Below are 17,209 nucleotides of genomic sequence, written 5' to 3'. Positions count from 1 at the left end.
TATTTTAAAGTTTATTTTTTCCTGTTTTGTACAATCATTTAATAATAAAATTTTATTTTAAATAGAGAAAGATATAAAGCAATGAGATATTTTTTAAATTATTTTTCTATTATCTATTTTAAAATCATAAAGGATATAATGATAAATTGACAAAATTAAAATTCTATTGTTGGAAAATAATACATTTATTTATTTAATAAATCACATGAGGGAGTAATTTTAATAAATTTTATAAATTACAATTAGAAATTATTCCTTTTTTTTTTTTTTAGTTTCATAGTGTTTTATTTTACTTTCCAAGCTTTCTGTAAAAAAATTTTTTTCTTGAGAAAATATTATTATTTTCTTTAAAATTGAAAAAAAAATTAATGGATTTAAAAACTAACCACATGTGGGTCGTTTCATTAAACGTTGATACACTTTAGATTGTACTCCAAGTAATAAACAATCATTTTGAAAAGACATATTTTTGTAGTTGATTGAATTTTCTAATTCCAATAACATGTTTTCAATCATTACTGATCTGTTAAAATAAAAATTTTTTAAAATATTAATTTTTTTAATAAATATAAAAGTTATTTTCCATTATTTATTATTAATTATTTTATATATTTTTTTTAATTATTTCTATTATATCATTTACTAAAATTTTACGTACCTTACTGTATTTAAAGTCCAATCTTTTTGTAAAAGTTTTATTGTATTGAATAATTCATCTTTATGAATATACCATTCTTTAGTATCATATTCACAGTACCAAAGATTTAATGGTATTTCATGAGCTAAATTATATTGTGGTTTTTTAGGACAGTTTTCAATATTTAGAAGCTCCAACATAATTTCAGCCTCTTCTTTTCCTTCACCAATAAGAAATAAAACACCCATTAAGCAACGAATTTGATGCCATAGAAATGCTTGACTTGTTATAATTAATTGACACATATCATATCCTATAAATAAAGATTATAAATAAATATAGTAAAAAATCATTTTACTCAATACAATGTATTTTAAATCTAAATGTATATATATATATATATATATACAATATTATTTTTAATTAGTTAAAATAAAATACTTACCTGAAATATTTCTAAAGTCTTGGCGATACATACGTACTTCTGCATTAATAACTTTTCTTATATAATTAATAACTCCATTAGCAACATCCATTTTACAAATATTTCGAAAATCATGTTCTCCTATAATATATTTAACAGCCTTATCCATAGCATCTATATTTAAATTTCCTCTTGGAAAAAAGTACTTGTAAGTTCTAAATTTACAATTAAATCTTGCTGAAAAATCATTAGGTACTGGACACCATGCAATGCATCTTATGTTAGATGGAAGTAATCTATTTAACATTTTGCAATATGGAAGTTCATCCTCTAATTTATATTGATCTTCTGGATTTAATTTACTCCTTATATCCAAAGAAATTACTTGTGAAAATGAACTAACACCTTTGTCTGTTCTTCCACATCTATGATAATTTGATGTTTCACGCGACTCTATACAACAACTTTTTATTAATGCTTCAAACAAATGTTCTTCTATTGTGTTATCAATACTCTCTTGTACAACAAAACCATTGTAATCCCATCCAAGATAATAAAATTTTAACAAAATATGTCTTTTATTACATCTAAAATTAAAATAATATCAATTCTAATAATATCACAATTTTTTCTTATCTATATTTACATACTTTGAAAAGTCAAATGGTTTTTGTGATTTACGAATAATATCTTTATTCTTTGATTTTTCATTTTTTTCATTACTTACAGTCTTTAATTGTTTATTTTCTTTTTCTAAATTTACTATCCTTTCTATCAATTCCTAATGAAAATAAACTTTATAAGAATAACTTTTATAAAGTAACATATTTATATTAAAATATCTTAATTCTTATTGAAACTTAATAAAAATATTAAAAGCTTGATAAAATAAAATATATTTACTGATTTAGTTAGTAGTTGAAGTTCTTCTTTCTGCAAAGTTTCTTGTGTTTTATCTTTACACATAGTTGTCATAATTTTAAATTTATAATAATACAAAAAATATTATCAGTAGATAACCTACTACAAATTATAGAAAATTCTATAATTTATTAGTTTGTCTTAATCATTATTATTAATATGCTTGAAAGGCATATTAGTTAAAAAATACAATATATATTTTCTATAATAATTTATTATATTTGTAATTACATAAATTTAAATTATTTAGAATTAAAAATACGTCTATGATATAAATCAAATTATTAAAATAATAAAATTGTTTGTTATTATTAAATTAAATGTGTATAATATAACTTTAAACTACCTTATGGTGTAATCTTAAATAGAAGAATAACCTTAAATAAAAGAATGATACATAACCTCTGAAAAAAGGAAATATAAAAGAAAAGATAGTAAAATTCAATTTATTGCATATCAATATTTAAATCAAATCAAATTTAAAATAATTTATTTACAAATATACTAAAAAACAATTTAACAAAATATATTATAATATTCAATAAATCTCGTAACATAATATTTTTTAATAATTAAAAATGACAACGGTACATCTATATATATATATCGAAATCATAGATTTTTAGTTATATTTTTGATAAATGTAGAATTTTAAGATTATAATCTTTCTCATTATAAAATATATATTAATAATTATATTAATATATAAATATATTTTTTTTATTATCATTTACTTTCAATAATTTCTCTATTTTTTTTATTGCTTTTTTCAATAATGTTTATTTTAATAGAATTTAATAAAAATAAATATTTTTAATTACTATTTAATTACTATTCTTTAATATTTATTATTTATTTCTTGTTCTTTTAAAATATTTTAATTCTTTCATCATATTTCAATATTCTTTAATTTAGTTATATTTAATTTTCATTTTATATGAAATTTTTTTCAGATTTGATTCATTTTTATTTTAAATATTTAATCATATGTTGCAGTCTTTTTAATTTAAATGATTTTTATATTAAATTAATTATAATTTATTCTATTTTTAATTGGGATATTTTTGTAAGATTTTGACTATATTAGAACTGTAAAAATGTATAATTAAACTATATTTTTTTAAATTTTGTGTGATTAAAGTGAATATGAATTTCAGCCAATCAGAGAGTCGCTAAAATTTAGCGGCAAAACTAATCATTGCGCATCATATTGCGCATGAGTACATCATATTACGCATGTTTGTATTATATTGCGCATGTCTGCATCATACTGCGCATGTCCATATCATATTGCGCATGTTCATATTATATTGCGCATGTTCGCGTCATACTTCCGTGCCGCGCCGGTTTCTTCTCAGTTTCTTGTGCTTCTTGTGTTTAATAACGATTAAAAGTTTGAAAATATATATCAATGAAGAATTTATTTGAAGTTTATTTGAACAAATAAGTTTTTGTGCGTAAAAAGAGTGAATAAGACTTTGTAGTGTTGTGATCAAGATGAGTTTTCAAATCTTCGCAGCAACCTGCAACTTTCGCAGCAATCGGTGAGTCATTATTAGAAATCATTATTATTTAATACGTAATCACATTATTATGTTAATATCAATGCTATAATTATAAGAATATATTTAAAAATATCACAATTATGAGAAAAAATATTTTATAAGAAAAAATATGAGCTAATTGGTTGTATCGGAATTATATATTTCGTAAGTAGAAATTTTATTAAGATGATAGATAAAATTCTCGTTTTAGTTTCTAAAATTATGAAGAGAGACTTAAATTTTTGATTTTATTCTTTTAAATAATTTCATTTTATACTTAGATTATAATATGGTAGATGGCGTAAGTCTGATCTTTTTCGAGATTGATTTTATGCAAACACATAAAATTCCCACAAGATGTCGGGGCTATTTTAATCTTTGTTTCTCGTCTGTAGATAAATTTTATATTTTAAATACTTTTAAAAATTATGTTTTTAATACTTAAAAGATGTCGCCGATCTTCAATTCTTATCCTCTATTCTATCTTTAGAGAAATATTTTCAACATTTAAGAGATGGCATTGAGGATTAATTCTTATTCTATTTCTTATTCTTTTCATATACTATGAATGAAAATAAAAATATTAAAATATTTTATTTCAAATATTTAAATTTAAATATACATTCTAATTTTCAGTATTTTATTATTCAATATTATCTTGTTATTAACATTATTAACAATTTTCTAGGAATATAAAATTTTTTCATTTTATTGATACAATCGTCTCATCTATATAAAACATCGTGCACGATATATTTCTCTTATATTTCTCAGTTTATTCTCTGTTAGAATAAATATTATATATCGTTTTATGCCATTTCATTTTAAATTAAATTAATTTGAAAAAATATTTTTATATTAACAAAATTTTGAGTAGTTTTATTCCAAAACGAAATTTATTTTACATTAATTTAACTTTATACGAAATATAGCTTAACGTAGATTCGCAATTAGGATTTTAATAAAAAAATCTTTCGAAACATTCTTCGTTATAAAAATAACAAAATTACACGAAATAAATTGGTCGAAGAAATGTAGATAATTGATTTATAATTGATTAGATTAGATACAATTTTCAAAAGTGCACTTTTTTTTGCACATGATCGCTTAAATCGCTAATGTACTATAGATATTCCAAAAAAAATTTCAAGAAAAAATTTCAGAAAATTCTGGACGAGATAGATTGTCGTGATCATTATTCATTCGCATGCTTTCACATTTCTATCGGTATATTTTGATTTATAGTGGACGAGAAAAAAATTAAATGTTAAAGTTAAATTAATGATAGACTAGGATAGATTACAATGTGTAATCCCAATCAAAAATTTAATTTAAAATAGGTCAATCAAAGATTGGAGATATAGAAGATTGTTATAATAAATTGTATTGTAGATTTCCATCTTTTATAAAACTTTTAGTATTAATATTTTCGAATCAACGAATAAATAAAATTAATATAAAATAATATAATTTAATTTAATAAATTACATATCTAATAGATTTAAACAGGCATATTTATTGAAAAACGAAATAATTTCTAGAAAGAAATGATAATATATTTGGAACAAAATCACTCTTTTCCAGCGAAAAACAATTTCGAAATTTTCATTCCGAAAATTTATCTCCCTTAGAACACGAATTGGTCTTTATCCTCTCACAATCTTCCTCCTAACTCTCTCCCCTTTCTTTCCAAGAAACAAATAAATAAGTCGACACTATCTGACCTCATCGCAGGTCTACAGGGAGGTTAATATGCACTCCATCCAATCTCGCCGACTCAGTTTCCAACGAAGTGGATCCCTCGTCGGGTTCCTTTTATCTCCAGACGTGTCTGACTCACCTCCAGTCAGTCTATAACTTTACTTTTTTTCCTATTTCCATTTTCTTTATACGTTTTTCCTTTCTTCCCGCGCGAACATTTTGTGCATCGTTTCTTTTTCCCTTCCATTTAGAGTAAGCCGAGTATTCTTATCCGCGTTTCTCGATCCAAAATCGGTTCAATTCTAAATTAATGGTATCCCCGGGTAGCTAGAACGGGGTAACTATCTTTAACGACCACGTGCCACCTTACCCTTTTGTTTGTACGACATTATCACGGGCATGTAAGACTGGTAATTCGATTTGGATGGTCAATAAAATTTCATTTCAAAGGATAAATTTATCCTCGTGCATCTAGAAAACCATGGGACAATCGTCGATTTTTAGGATTCCTGAGGATATCATTTATATTTTATCGAATTATTTTCCAATTAATACAACTCGATACAGAAAATTTTATAAAGGTATTTATTTAATCGTTTAAATTCGATCGATCGTCGTATCTCTCGCATTAAATATTTTATAGAAGAATTGAAATTTTAACAAATTTTAATTTTGTGAATCCTTTGTACTCAGATTCGAACGAATGATAACATTTTTATATTTATTTTTATAAATGAAATTGTTTCGGTGAATTAAAAATCTGAGGACAAATTTAATTAGATTAATTATTAGTCTATTTATATAAATTATTTTTTATTTGGAAGTTAGTAATGAAAATAAATTATCTTTCTCTTATTAGTAAAAATCTTAATTAATTGCAATTTGTTTGATTAATTATCATTCTTAAGTAGGAACAACATTCGACAATTGATTGGCTAATAATTCATCATCACTATTGATTGAACAAAACAAACTTGTTAGCTTGTATTTGCATAACGTGTCATTAATATGTTTGCGCAATTGGCTCGTGATGTAACATTGTATTACATGCACACAATGTTAAAATATTCATGGGGCATCTTTGGAAAGTTGATTTTAGAAGTCAAAACAATCGAAAAAGTTGATATAATATTGAGATTTAATTGTAAAAGTAATTGAAATTTTCATTGAACGAAGTGAAAAGACACATAGAATGAGATAGTTCTATCTCTGTTATAAACTGTTATTGTACTCTGCCTTTCTCTCTTTATCTAACGAAAATCTTAATATTAATATCAATATTATTTTAATCATTTAATAATTGATATCAATTGTTTTTTGTATAACATTGTTTAATATTTATTTTCATTGAAATTTTATTTCTATTCTTGATCGATAAAACTTTTTTCAACTTTCCATGTATTTTCTTCGAAAGACGAAAATGTTAATCGAAATATATTAATATCAATTTGAATTTTCCCGCTCTTTATTCGATGCTTTCCATTCTTGAAAATTTTATCAGATCTCTGTACGTGTTTTTGATACATGGAATATTTTCATGTAATTTACTAGTAATCGATAACGTACGAGCTCAATTCAGGAGGAATTACTTATTTATAAGTTTGCCCTTTAAATATTCAAATATTCGGATTACTATCGGAATCACTCGTCCTTTTAATCCTGATATCTCAAAATAATCTCGTTCTCTTTATCCGTAACATGTATAGTTAATAGATGTAAACGGTTTAACACTCGTTAACGATTTCCTCGTAAATGTAATGCAACGATAAGCGAGGACTCATTGTTATTCCACGCTGTTACGTGACATTTCGGTGGAAATAGTGGAATTTAATTACGTTTCTCTTCTATCACATACAATTTATTTTTTTTCAATTCATAAACTTGAATAAAAATATCAATCTTTGATAATTGGTAATAAACACGATTTTTATCTCTAAATTTTTCTACAAATTTAACATCTCGTATATATTAATAATACTTGCAATGGAATATTTTAGAATAGAGATATTTTTAAGAATAAAAAAAAAATTCATATTCGTTGTTTAATTAAATCGGTTGCACAAATATTGCGTGTACGCAACACGCAGGTTTGAATAGCTCAGAATTCTCGATTTTCAAATAAACAGCGGGACAGGTAAATGGTAGAGGATTACAAAACTGATGAACCTCCATCACAGGGATCGCGCGTAACAAACCGCCGAGTCCAGTCTCAGTTTTAATCATTGTTTAGTTCGAATTAACTCAGTCAATTAAACGCCTTGTCTGGTGGCGACAGCTCGCAGCCATCCGCCGCTCTGAACAATATAGCTTACGTATGGTAATTCGAAATAGCATCCCCGTGAGCACCATATGTCAGCGACATGGAATTAATTATCACCATGGATTTCCCTATCGTACTTCTCCCCTCGTTTCGTTCGTCCCCTTCGATCCGTGTTAAACTATGTTTCTACGTTTCGTTTAATACCGACTGAGGCCGACTGTGCTGCCCTCTTCATTTCAGGTTAAAATATTCCATCTATATCTATCTTATATCTTGCAATGCGTTTTTTAATTTGCAATTTTTAATGAAATTGTTATTATATTATATTTAGAAGATGGTAGAAACATTTCATAATTTTGCTTTTAACTCTTAACGTGTTAGATATTAAGCTTGTTAGCGAATAGGGATTTATAGCGTTATTTTTTAGTTAAAATGTGTCATCGTAACAATTAAAATTATTAAAGACGTCTGTTTGCGATTATAATCTGATTTTAAATTCTTAAAAAGCATGCAGGATTCTTTCTTCGTTTAAATGATTAAAAAATAGAATGGAAATATTTCAAAAAAATTTCAAGAAAAAGAAAATAGAGAAAATACTAAGTAGGATATTTCAATTAAGAAGTGCAGTAAATATAAATATAATTGTCAGGCTGAGAAATAAGAGTAATAAGATGTCGAAACAGAAATTAGAAACACATTATTTAGATTATTTTAAGAAATAATTGTAGATTATTTAAATAAATCACGAAGATATGATAAAAGTCATTGTTGTTATGAATTTCTCGACCGAGAAATCAAATTTTTGAATAAACGTAGGGAAAAAAACGAATTGAAAATTATACAATGGTCGTCGAAATAATCAAACCAAATTGATGCGCATTTAGCCTTTTGTCTGTTTTCCATTGAAACCCTGAATTATCCAAACTTGGAAACACAATATACGGTTTCCATTTTAACGAATATTGAATTTCGAAATCCCTATCGTCGTTAAATTTCGCGACATAACACAATATGTCGTGGCTCTGTTGCTAATAATTTCAAACATAACCGAGAATTCTATAATTTCAGATGCTTAATCGGGATTAAATTCTATCCGTGGTGAAATATGAATCTTATAACGGTGTGACGGTATATATCGCAGCGATAACCGAAAACCGTTTTCCAAGGGGGTTTGTAATTGCAATTGCACAATCGCTTGTTTCGAAATCCTGTTTCGAGTATCATGTACGTTTTCCTCTCATTTCATCCTCGACGATTAGTTTTGACGTTACGATTCAACTCTACACGAACATTGAATACACGTTTCATAGATTTATCTTTTTCCACCCTTTCCATCTAAATTTTCGCACGTTCGTGTATCGATATTTCTTGTTTACGCGTAATTTGACCGAAGGCAATGGATAATCTGATATCCAATAGTTGCAATGTTTCTCTTGAGAGTCTTTGATATTTTAAATTGTTACATTTATTACGCCTTCATCATATTTTATTAATTTCTTTTTTAAAAATTCGTAAAATGATCGATGAATTGTAATATTTTGTAAAATAAATTCAAATATATTAATCTCAGAGAACATACGATATTAGTCCATTTAATTTACAATTTTGTATACAAGTAAATTGTACAAATTTAATTTATAAAATGATATTCCTTCCATAAATCGCGATTTCTGGATTCTTTGTTCTTTCAATCATATCATACACAATTTCGTTTCGTAAAATTTTATTTTTCCACCCGAAGGAAAGAATATCGATGCTCAATTGGTGAGAGAATTGAAATTATAGCAATAATTCATCGTTATTACAATCCTGGAAATTCTGTTCCGCTGTGCGTAGTTATACTATCATGTACAACGCTTGCAAAAGATCAATTTTACTTGCTTTTGCATCACTCCATTTACTGTCCTCCACTCCTCTCCCCCTCTAAATTCGTTCGCGAGGGTCGATTTATTGGCATGGAGTACAATATAAGGGTCCTGTAATATTAATGGAAAAAGTTTCCTGTGCAATATGGTAACAAAAACGACACTTCGCAATTCAGTTTCCATACAACCCTTTAATGGACCCAAAATGAAGTTCCATAGATCAGGAACACGAGATTTCTAACTCGTCCACTCGTGATTGTAATAAATCTTTGTTCGTTGGCAAAGTTTGCATGAAAAATATTAATTTTACAGTTATTGTCATTGAAATAATTATACATCATATTTTTGGTCGTTAATTTGTGGGGAATTCTTCCTTTTTTTTTTATTCGCTCCAAGCTATTCGGATAAATGCCTCTTATTAATAGGATATGCTTTAATTATGGCATCAAAAGATTTTATTCGATTATAGATAATGAAATATGTATTATTGCATTGATTAAAAATATATTTTCGGTTTTATTTTTTTTCTTTTTTCGAAACAAGATATCTCCGAATAAAATCTCAAAAATTTTTAATCTTTTTTTAAGCTTTTCCATTTTTTCCTTTTCACGTTACTGCAATCTATTGTATAAATTGATTTTTCGAATCAATTGAACAAGGATATTGAAAACTCAATATTTTTCGATTTATCTCTCGTTCGACACACTCGTAGTTTCGTAGTTTCGGAATGTAAACTGAATTTCATTTTCATAATATACAATTTTTATCGCGTGAAAATGATACGAAATATAATATCCTTGTATCTAATTGATATTTATAAATACATTCTTAATCACAAATCATCGTAAGAAATTCGAAGAAATTAATTGCACGATAATTCTAATTTCTTTTTCTCATTTCATTTCAAAAAGAAAATTTCGTAGAGATTAATTAACCTGATTATATTAAACGATTATCGTATTTCACTCTTCTCGAAAATTTATTACATCACATCGTTAAAACTTTCTTTCCCCCATCTTTCTTACAATTTCCATTATCAATTCCCCTCAATATTTCCTCGATCATTTCTGTGCACGAAATTCGCGGAGGTTTTGTTGAGAAATCGAGCAAACAATTCTCTCAAATTAGGGGTAGTTTTATCCGGGAAAGGGGTAGTATTTCAAAGAGCCCCGTTTCTGTAAATTTCACCCATGAGAGTGAAAAATAATTTTTCTTATTTAGCAATTCAGAAAATCGCGTAATAATGCCTACTACCTGGCTGTGCAAAAGCGAGTTTTCGAGTTGAGAGGAGAGGGTGGTTGGTTGTTTATAATTAATTCTCGAGGATTTACGTGTGCCTGTATGATCTTGCACACGTGGGGGATATTTATGTAGATTATGTAACAAATAATAAAATTTCGCACAATTATAGAAAGTTGGAGTAGGATAACGAAGCATTCATTTATATAAACGAAATCTCAAATTCGAAAATTTGTTTTTTTATAATTCGTTAAGTATTACAAGCAATTATTAAGCTCGCAAAATTGTTTCCTCGTACAATAATTGATTTATACATTTTGGAGAAAATATTTCATGGAATCCTTTCGCGCACACGCGAACACGAACTTGTATCAATTGAATGAAAAGTTATAACTGTCGAGGAATTACGTGGAATATGAATAATGTAGTTATATGTTGCTTGAAGGATTCGTATAAACGGTGTTTTATTTTATTTAGAAAAAATGTATATATATGGTGTTATAATATAGTAATTGTTTTATTTTGAATCATTTGTTAAAAAGATTTTTTAAATTTCAAATGAATTTGATTTTCAATGAATTATACGTTCTTTTTTGTGATTTTAAAAATGTATTATCTAAGCACAGAATATGCAAAGGATAAATTTTCGTATAATAAATCGGACAAAGTATCCAGCAATTTCTTAAGAGCCAATTGCAAAATGCAGATTCTCTCTTAATTAACTTTATTCGTAATTTTAAGGCTTTTGATATTCATTGTAAAGTTCTGTGTATTAGCACATCTCAATTTTCTCTTGGATTCCTTAATAACTTTCGTTAACTCTATTTCAAACAAGTTAAACAGCGAATTAAACGTTTGTTAAGAAGCTTTTTGTTCAATTCATGAAATCCCTTTATTTGCTCTTTGCTTTATTTGATTGTATTCAAAATTCCTATTTCTAGATTCCTTTTTTCCTTGTCTCATATGGATATTAAATAAAATACTTGAATTTATACTCACATCCATAAATGATTAATTAACATTTTGAAATTTATGGTGTAATGTCTGGAAAGAATAAGTTGAAATATTCATGTCATTGCTCTTAATGATGAAACAAAAAATCATAAATTAATTATCCTGGAAGTATAATAAACCATTTCAACCGGTTTTTAAATTATTTTGAAAATTTAAACATTAAAGAGGTAAAGATCTGCGAGCTAAAAGTTTCATTGTGCAGCTTAGAATTCTTTTATATCGAAAAATTATAGTGCACGTTTACATTACATATCCATTTCACCATCAGATTACAAAATTGAAACGATTTTGAGTTTTAGAGAAGTTTGTAATAATAAGTTTCCGAGATCTAGTACCTAGATATTACTATTCCAATTTACTTGGTTAAAACTTTGGCTCAGAATTGTGAACTTCATACTATATACATATATATAGATATATATAGCCTATTGTCTCGATTTGTGTAGATTTCGAAAATCATTGGATCGTTATGATCCTGTGACAAAATCGGAATTTATTTTTCGAACGAATTATCTATTCAAAGTGTTTCAAAGTATTAATCATTTTTATATTTCGATCAACAATTTCATAGAGTGTTTCAAAAATAAAATTCTAAAATAGAATAATAATAATACGTTCAATCATGGTGAAACAAATAGAACAATACACGCAAATGGCAGAATAAAATATAGTCTGGCAAATAAACTTGCAATAAAACAAATGATATAAATTGATTATAGACATATAATTAGAATGAAAGAATCGTGTTTAATCAAATAAAAGAATTCCAAATAAGTGGAATAGAATTTTTATAATCAAACAAGAATAGATTAGATTATAGCGAAACGAGTATTATGAATAGTTGTGGACATCAATTCTTTGTTAGAGTTTACGCGAAAAATACGATTTGAAACTCAATAAATAATCTCTTAAAATTATCGCGTTTCAAAATTTTCGTGAATCTACACATTCCAGGAACGTATCCTCGAAATGGCATGCTGGAAATACCCATGGCCCCGTCCTATTTTCCTCACCAAGTGCCATTCCATTGTTCCATCCCTTTCCCACCGCTTTATCTTTCAACGATACGCCTTAAAACTCTTTTATCCTGAACGAATGCGCTCACTAGCTCATAGAGGGAGAACTAAAAACTTGGTTGCCGCCGCGTGTATGGTCCGCTAAAGGAAAAGAGAAACGGACGAGATTAAAGCAATTTTGTTGGCCATTTTTGTTGTCCCACGCCCGTTCACAAAGCTTTTCGCGGTTGTCGATACCCTGCCGTTGACACTGCACGTCTCTGTCGTGAATCAAACGCGTCATCCGTGTCGTGAAATATACCAAAAATTTTCCCCGTTCAGTCTCTGTTACATTCCACGACTTTTTATTTGCTCCGCGCTCGCTGCCGTTTGCTACCATCCCAAAGGTTTTCGACCAAAAAAAAAAAAAAATAAAATCGTTCTTTCATCCCTGTACCATGGATGCGAAGTTATGCTTCCAACATTTCCAACATTTATCTTATGACGTAACCCGATATCCTTTTGCTTTTATGTATTTTCCCGTGAAGATGAAAATTCGCGAGAAGTCTCAATTAGAAACGTTTGCAGCTTCGTTGAAAGCAATATTGATTCGATTTAACAAACTTTTTTTTGTATATTTCTTTATATTTGTATTTGTGTTGTTCTTTATATTTCTTTTTATTATTCTCTTTTTCGTTATAACAGCATATAATAATAAATATCTTTGAATTAATTTTCCAACCGAATATTTTTACGTATAATCCGATGAATTGCAAGGATAATTTAATGAAACGTGTCCACGGCACAATTTCGCCAAAGATAAATGCGGTAAACGTGACATCGATTTATTCTCTTTAATTGGGCGATGGTGAAAAGTTTGGCGTCGACGTGACGGGTGGGAAAGCGCGAGAGGGAGGGTCAACTTAGGCTCCAGAATCGGGTGAGAAGTTGCGGCCGGATATGGAAACTTCACGTTTCAGGAAGCGCCACTGAACCGTGGCTGGTTGGAAATTATCGATTCGGTATAATTGCAACGTTCGATAATTGGCTGTGTCAGCAGAATCACAATGCATGGTAAACTAGTTACACGAGGCAGAAGTAACAACTTCATTAACGCATCAACGCGTTGCACTTTCATGCATCGTGCGGCATCGCGATCCTGTTTTCGAAATGTTCCACTTAAAACCGGTTAAGGTATGATTATCGCTTCCATTATGGTCAACGCACCATGTCGAGCGTTCCGAATTTAAAATTACGCGAACGCAACATGAGATAATCAGACAGATAAAGAATAAGTATATATAAGAATAAATTGACAAACAGAAAAATATAAAATATCATAGTTAAATCGGTTTATAGGCTAGTTAAGAGTAATATAGGTTATGGTTGACATACAGAAAGATATGATTGTGATCGCAATAGATTGGACGAATAGAAATTTAGATCGTTTTTAGATCGTCAACAGAGGTAAACTTTTAGTTAGACAAATGTAGAATAGTTCGATTATGGAAAAGTTTCTTCAAAAATTGAACAGTGTCGCAAAAAGAATTTTAATTTAAACGATACATTTACAAAGAAAAGTATTCGACAGAATACTTGGAAGAATACTTGGCGTTTAATCCATTTCACACATACGATACAAGGATTTCTCAAACCTTTGTGCTATTATTAAATAATCCAATTCAGGAATATTTCCAGCAAGATTTTCTCGCGCGGGAGTTATGATGGAAAAAGCGATCCCGCGGTAAACAGAAACTGAAAATTATTCAAATAAAGGTGGAATTTTATCACGGTTTCTTAAGTTGGAAAGTGTGAACATTCCTCCCGCTCCTTTGGGCGCCGTTACATTTACCAAGTTTAAAATAAAATGAATAATACAAAGGCGCGACACAATGGCGCGCGCGTCTATCTCTCTCCTCCTCTTCTGCGTTGTCCGCGACTCGACTTTTGAAGGAACGATAAAAACCCACCCCTTCGGCAGATGGTGGGTTAACAGAAGACACCGCCGCATATTCCATCTCGCTACTCGACTTTTACCCGTGCTTTCACGCAATCCACAGTAATCCATGGAACCTGGATAATGCGAGCGACTGGTGGTGGCTCGGTTTCAAAAACGCGGCGAGAAATGTGGCGGGCGTACATATTTTCGCGTTACACACGCGATGTACACGGGAGAAAAAGCATTCGGATGGAAATAAAAAAAGAAAAAAAGAATGGAGGGAGGGGGAGGGGAGGGATTTCACCTGGCGCAACACGAGGCTTTCTGTTCGCGATATTTGCTTTAAACCCGTCTCTTCGGAGGATCGATATTTCGGTTGTAGAATCCGTCTCGAAAATAATAGATTTTGAATATTTAAGGGAAATTCTATCGAGTATTAACTCTTTGCGCAGTGGAACGCGAGTTACACACTGGCTTTGTAGTATTAATTTTGATACGTTGAGAAACGGAGCAGAGGAGGCTTTTTTTTAGAGGGGGGAGAATATTTTTATTTTTTTCGAAAGAGTGGAATGAAAAGATAATCGTAAAATTGTAAATAATAATAGAAGAAACGTTAATACTCGGGAAAATTTTTGGACAATAAGTTGAATTTTATTTTATTTTATTTTATTTTTGATCGAAGGAGGTATTATTCGGATAATTCAGATTTCTTTTTTTACTTTTAATGGTTACAATTTTTCTGATACTGATAGGATTATATATATATAGCATAGGATATTCTCTTCTTTGGCTCGAAAAATTGATGTATCAGGCTATATAATAATATATATGATTAAGTTCATCACACATCATCTACCCGTAAGAAATAAATAGGTCTAACTGGTATATTAGTTTCGACGTGTTCCATATTGGATTTGTTTGCTGCGTAACTAACTTTAAAATAGTATTCACATTGTACATTCATATTTTGATGCTGGGAGCTTGTAACTCTTGTCGGTAAATAGTTTGAGAAATAAAAAATATTTGATGGGAATATATTACTATCTCGGGTTGAAGATAATGGAACAACGTTGCTCTATATTCTCTCTTTTTCGCAAAGAATATTATTCTCGTAATGATATTCACGTGTTCAAAAAATATTTATTTGAAATTCTAGTAATACATATTTATTGCTAGTTCGAAAAAGTTTAATTGTATTTACCTTTTATACAAATATCGTACAATACGGAATAAAAATTACTTTTCTAGTTACAAAAGTGGCGTTACGATAGGTGTTTCTCTCTGATCGATAGATTTTTCACAAAAGAATTGCGTTCTTGCTGTGACCAGTTATTGACTCGTACTACTTAGATTCGAAGAAACAGAAAATTACACCGTAAATTGCTTATATTCCATATCCTATTCCTTCCTCGAAATACATATTCGATTTATTAGAATAAATTTTCCAATTTTTCTATAAATATTCGATTACGCGCAAAGGTATCTCAATCATAAATAAAACCTTGTAAATATCTGCTCGATGGTTACATTTTTGAAAAATAAACGTCTAAAAAATGTTGCATGAAAAAACGATATTCAATAATAAATCATCACGCGACATCGCGACATTTCATTTACAAAAGTATTATGCCGAACAAACGTAACAACATGTCATACGTTTAATAACGAAAAATTCTCCCCTCCCCTCTCCTCTATGTATAAACAGTATATCTGCAGTTAAAAATATTGAAAAACATATGCGCACGAGTAAATTTCATTTCAAACATCGCATAAATAACATTGTATCTCATCCACGGAATGGAAAGGGGTTATAATATCGATCATCGTCAAAGCTCACTCCCAAACTCTTTCGAATTTTCCTTTTCTCGAACGATACGCGATAAACAGCGATCAAAATTCCGCAGGAAAGTCTATCGATTTACGATCTCGCGAAAGAAAAAAAAAAAAATAAAACCGAATCCACCCCCTCCCCTATCTTTTCGAAAACTTTATTCTTCCGCCTCTGTATATTCTGTCGCCTCTTCGCTCCCTGAAATACGCATCCGTTTTACACGGTTCTTGTACACGTTTGATACTCACGTGTACATCCGTTCTTCGTTATAAATCAAGGCGAACAGGCCGTGTGCGGTACCGTCTGTGTACCGAGGGTACGTGTAGCGAGGGTAACTTTGAAGTGTGTTAGATCAGGCCGATGCACGCGACGTAACATAGCTAGGAACCTCGTTGATCTACGAGCGGCCGGAAAACGAGAGGATGCACGGGTTAAAGCCACCCGATAGAAGGAAAGCGGAATTTGCGCGCAATCTTGCCGAGATACGACGAATGGAAATGGTGGAAGGGGCGAAAAAAATGGCGGCCCCTCGTTTTCTACAAGTTTCTAAAGGGGAGTTTTATCAGAAATAATTCTCGACACGATGGAGATGGAGATGTTGATATGGATAGTGAATGGTTGCTCGATCGAAATGGTATTCAAATTATCTAAAGATTTAACGTAATCGTGTTGATCGTGTTATAAAAATACAAATTTATGAGTTAGAAGTTTTATTTTCTTCAATTTTATATTGGGAATATTAAATTTTTTCGTCGAGGAGAAACGAATATCGTATGTCGAGTGTATAGCGATAAAATTTAATTGGTGGATAGAATTGATCGATATTAAATTCATCACAC

At 29.2% G+C, this 17,209-nt stretch overlaps 1 protein-coding gene across 1 annotated transcript; it reads right to left on the bottom strand.

The window, feature by feature from the left end:
- Nucleotides 1–161: 161 nt before the first annotated feature.
- Nucleotides 162–2,591, bottom strand: LOC108004395 (tRNA pseudouridine(38/39) synthase). Its single transcript, XM_062084197.1, has 6 exons — nt 1,965–2,591; nt 1,712–1,842; nt 1,083–1,648; nt 659–950; nt 387–523; nt 162–305 (listed from the first exon to the last, which is right to left on the bottom strand). Exons 1-6 carry the CDS (start codon nt 2,034–2,036, stop codon nt 250–252), a joined length of 1,254 nt encoding a protein of 417 aa, XP_061940181.1. The 5' UTR covers nt 2,037–2,591; the 3' UTR covers nt 162–249.
- Nucleotides 2,592–17,209: the final 14,618 nt, after the last annotated feature.

This window comes from Apis cerana, linkage group LG14, assembly GCF_029169275.1.
Source record: "Apis cerana isolate GH-2021 linkage group LG14, AcerK_1.0, whole genome shotgun sequence".
NCBI lineage: Eukaryota > Metazoa > Arthropoda > Insecta > Hymenoptera > Apidae > Apis > Apis cerana.
The sequence above is the reverse complement of the archived record's forward strand: the minus strand, read 5'-3'. Positions and strand labels throughout refer to the sequence as shown.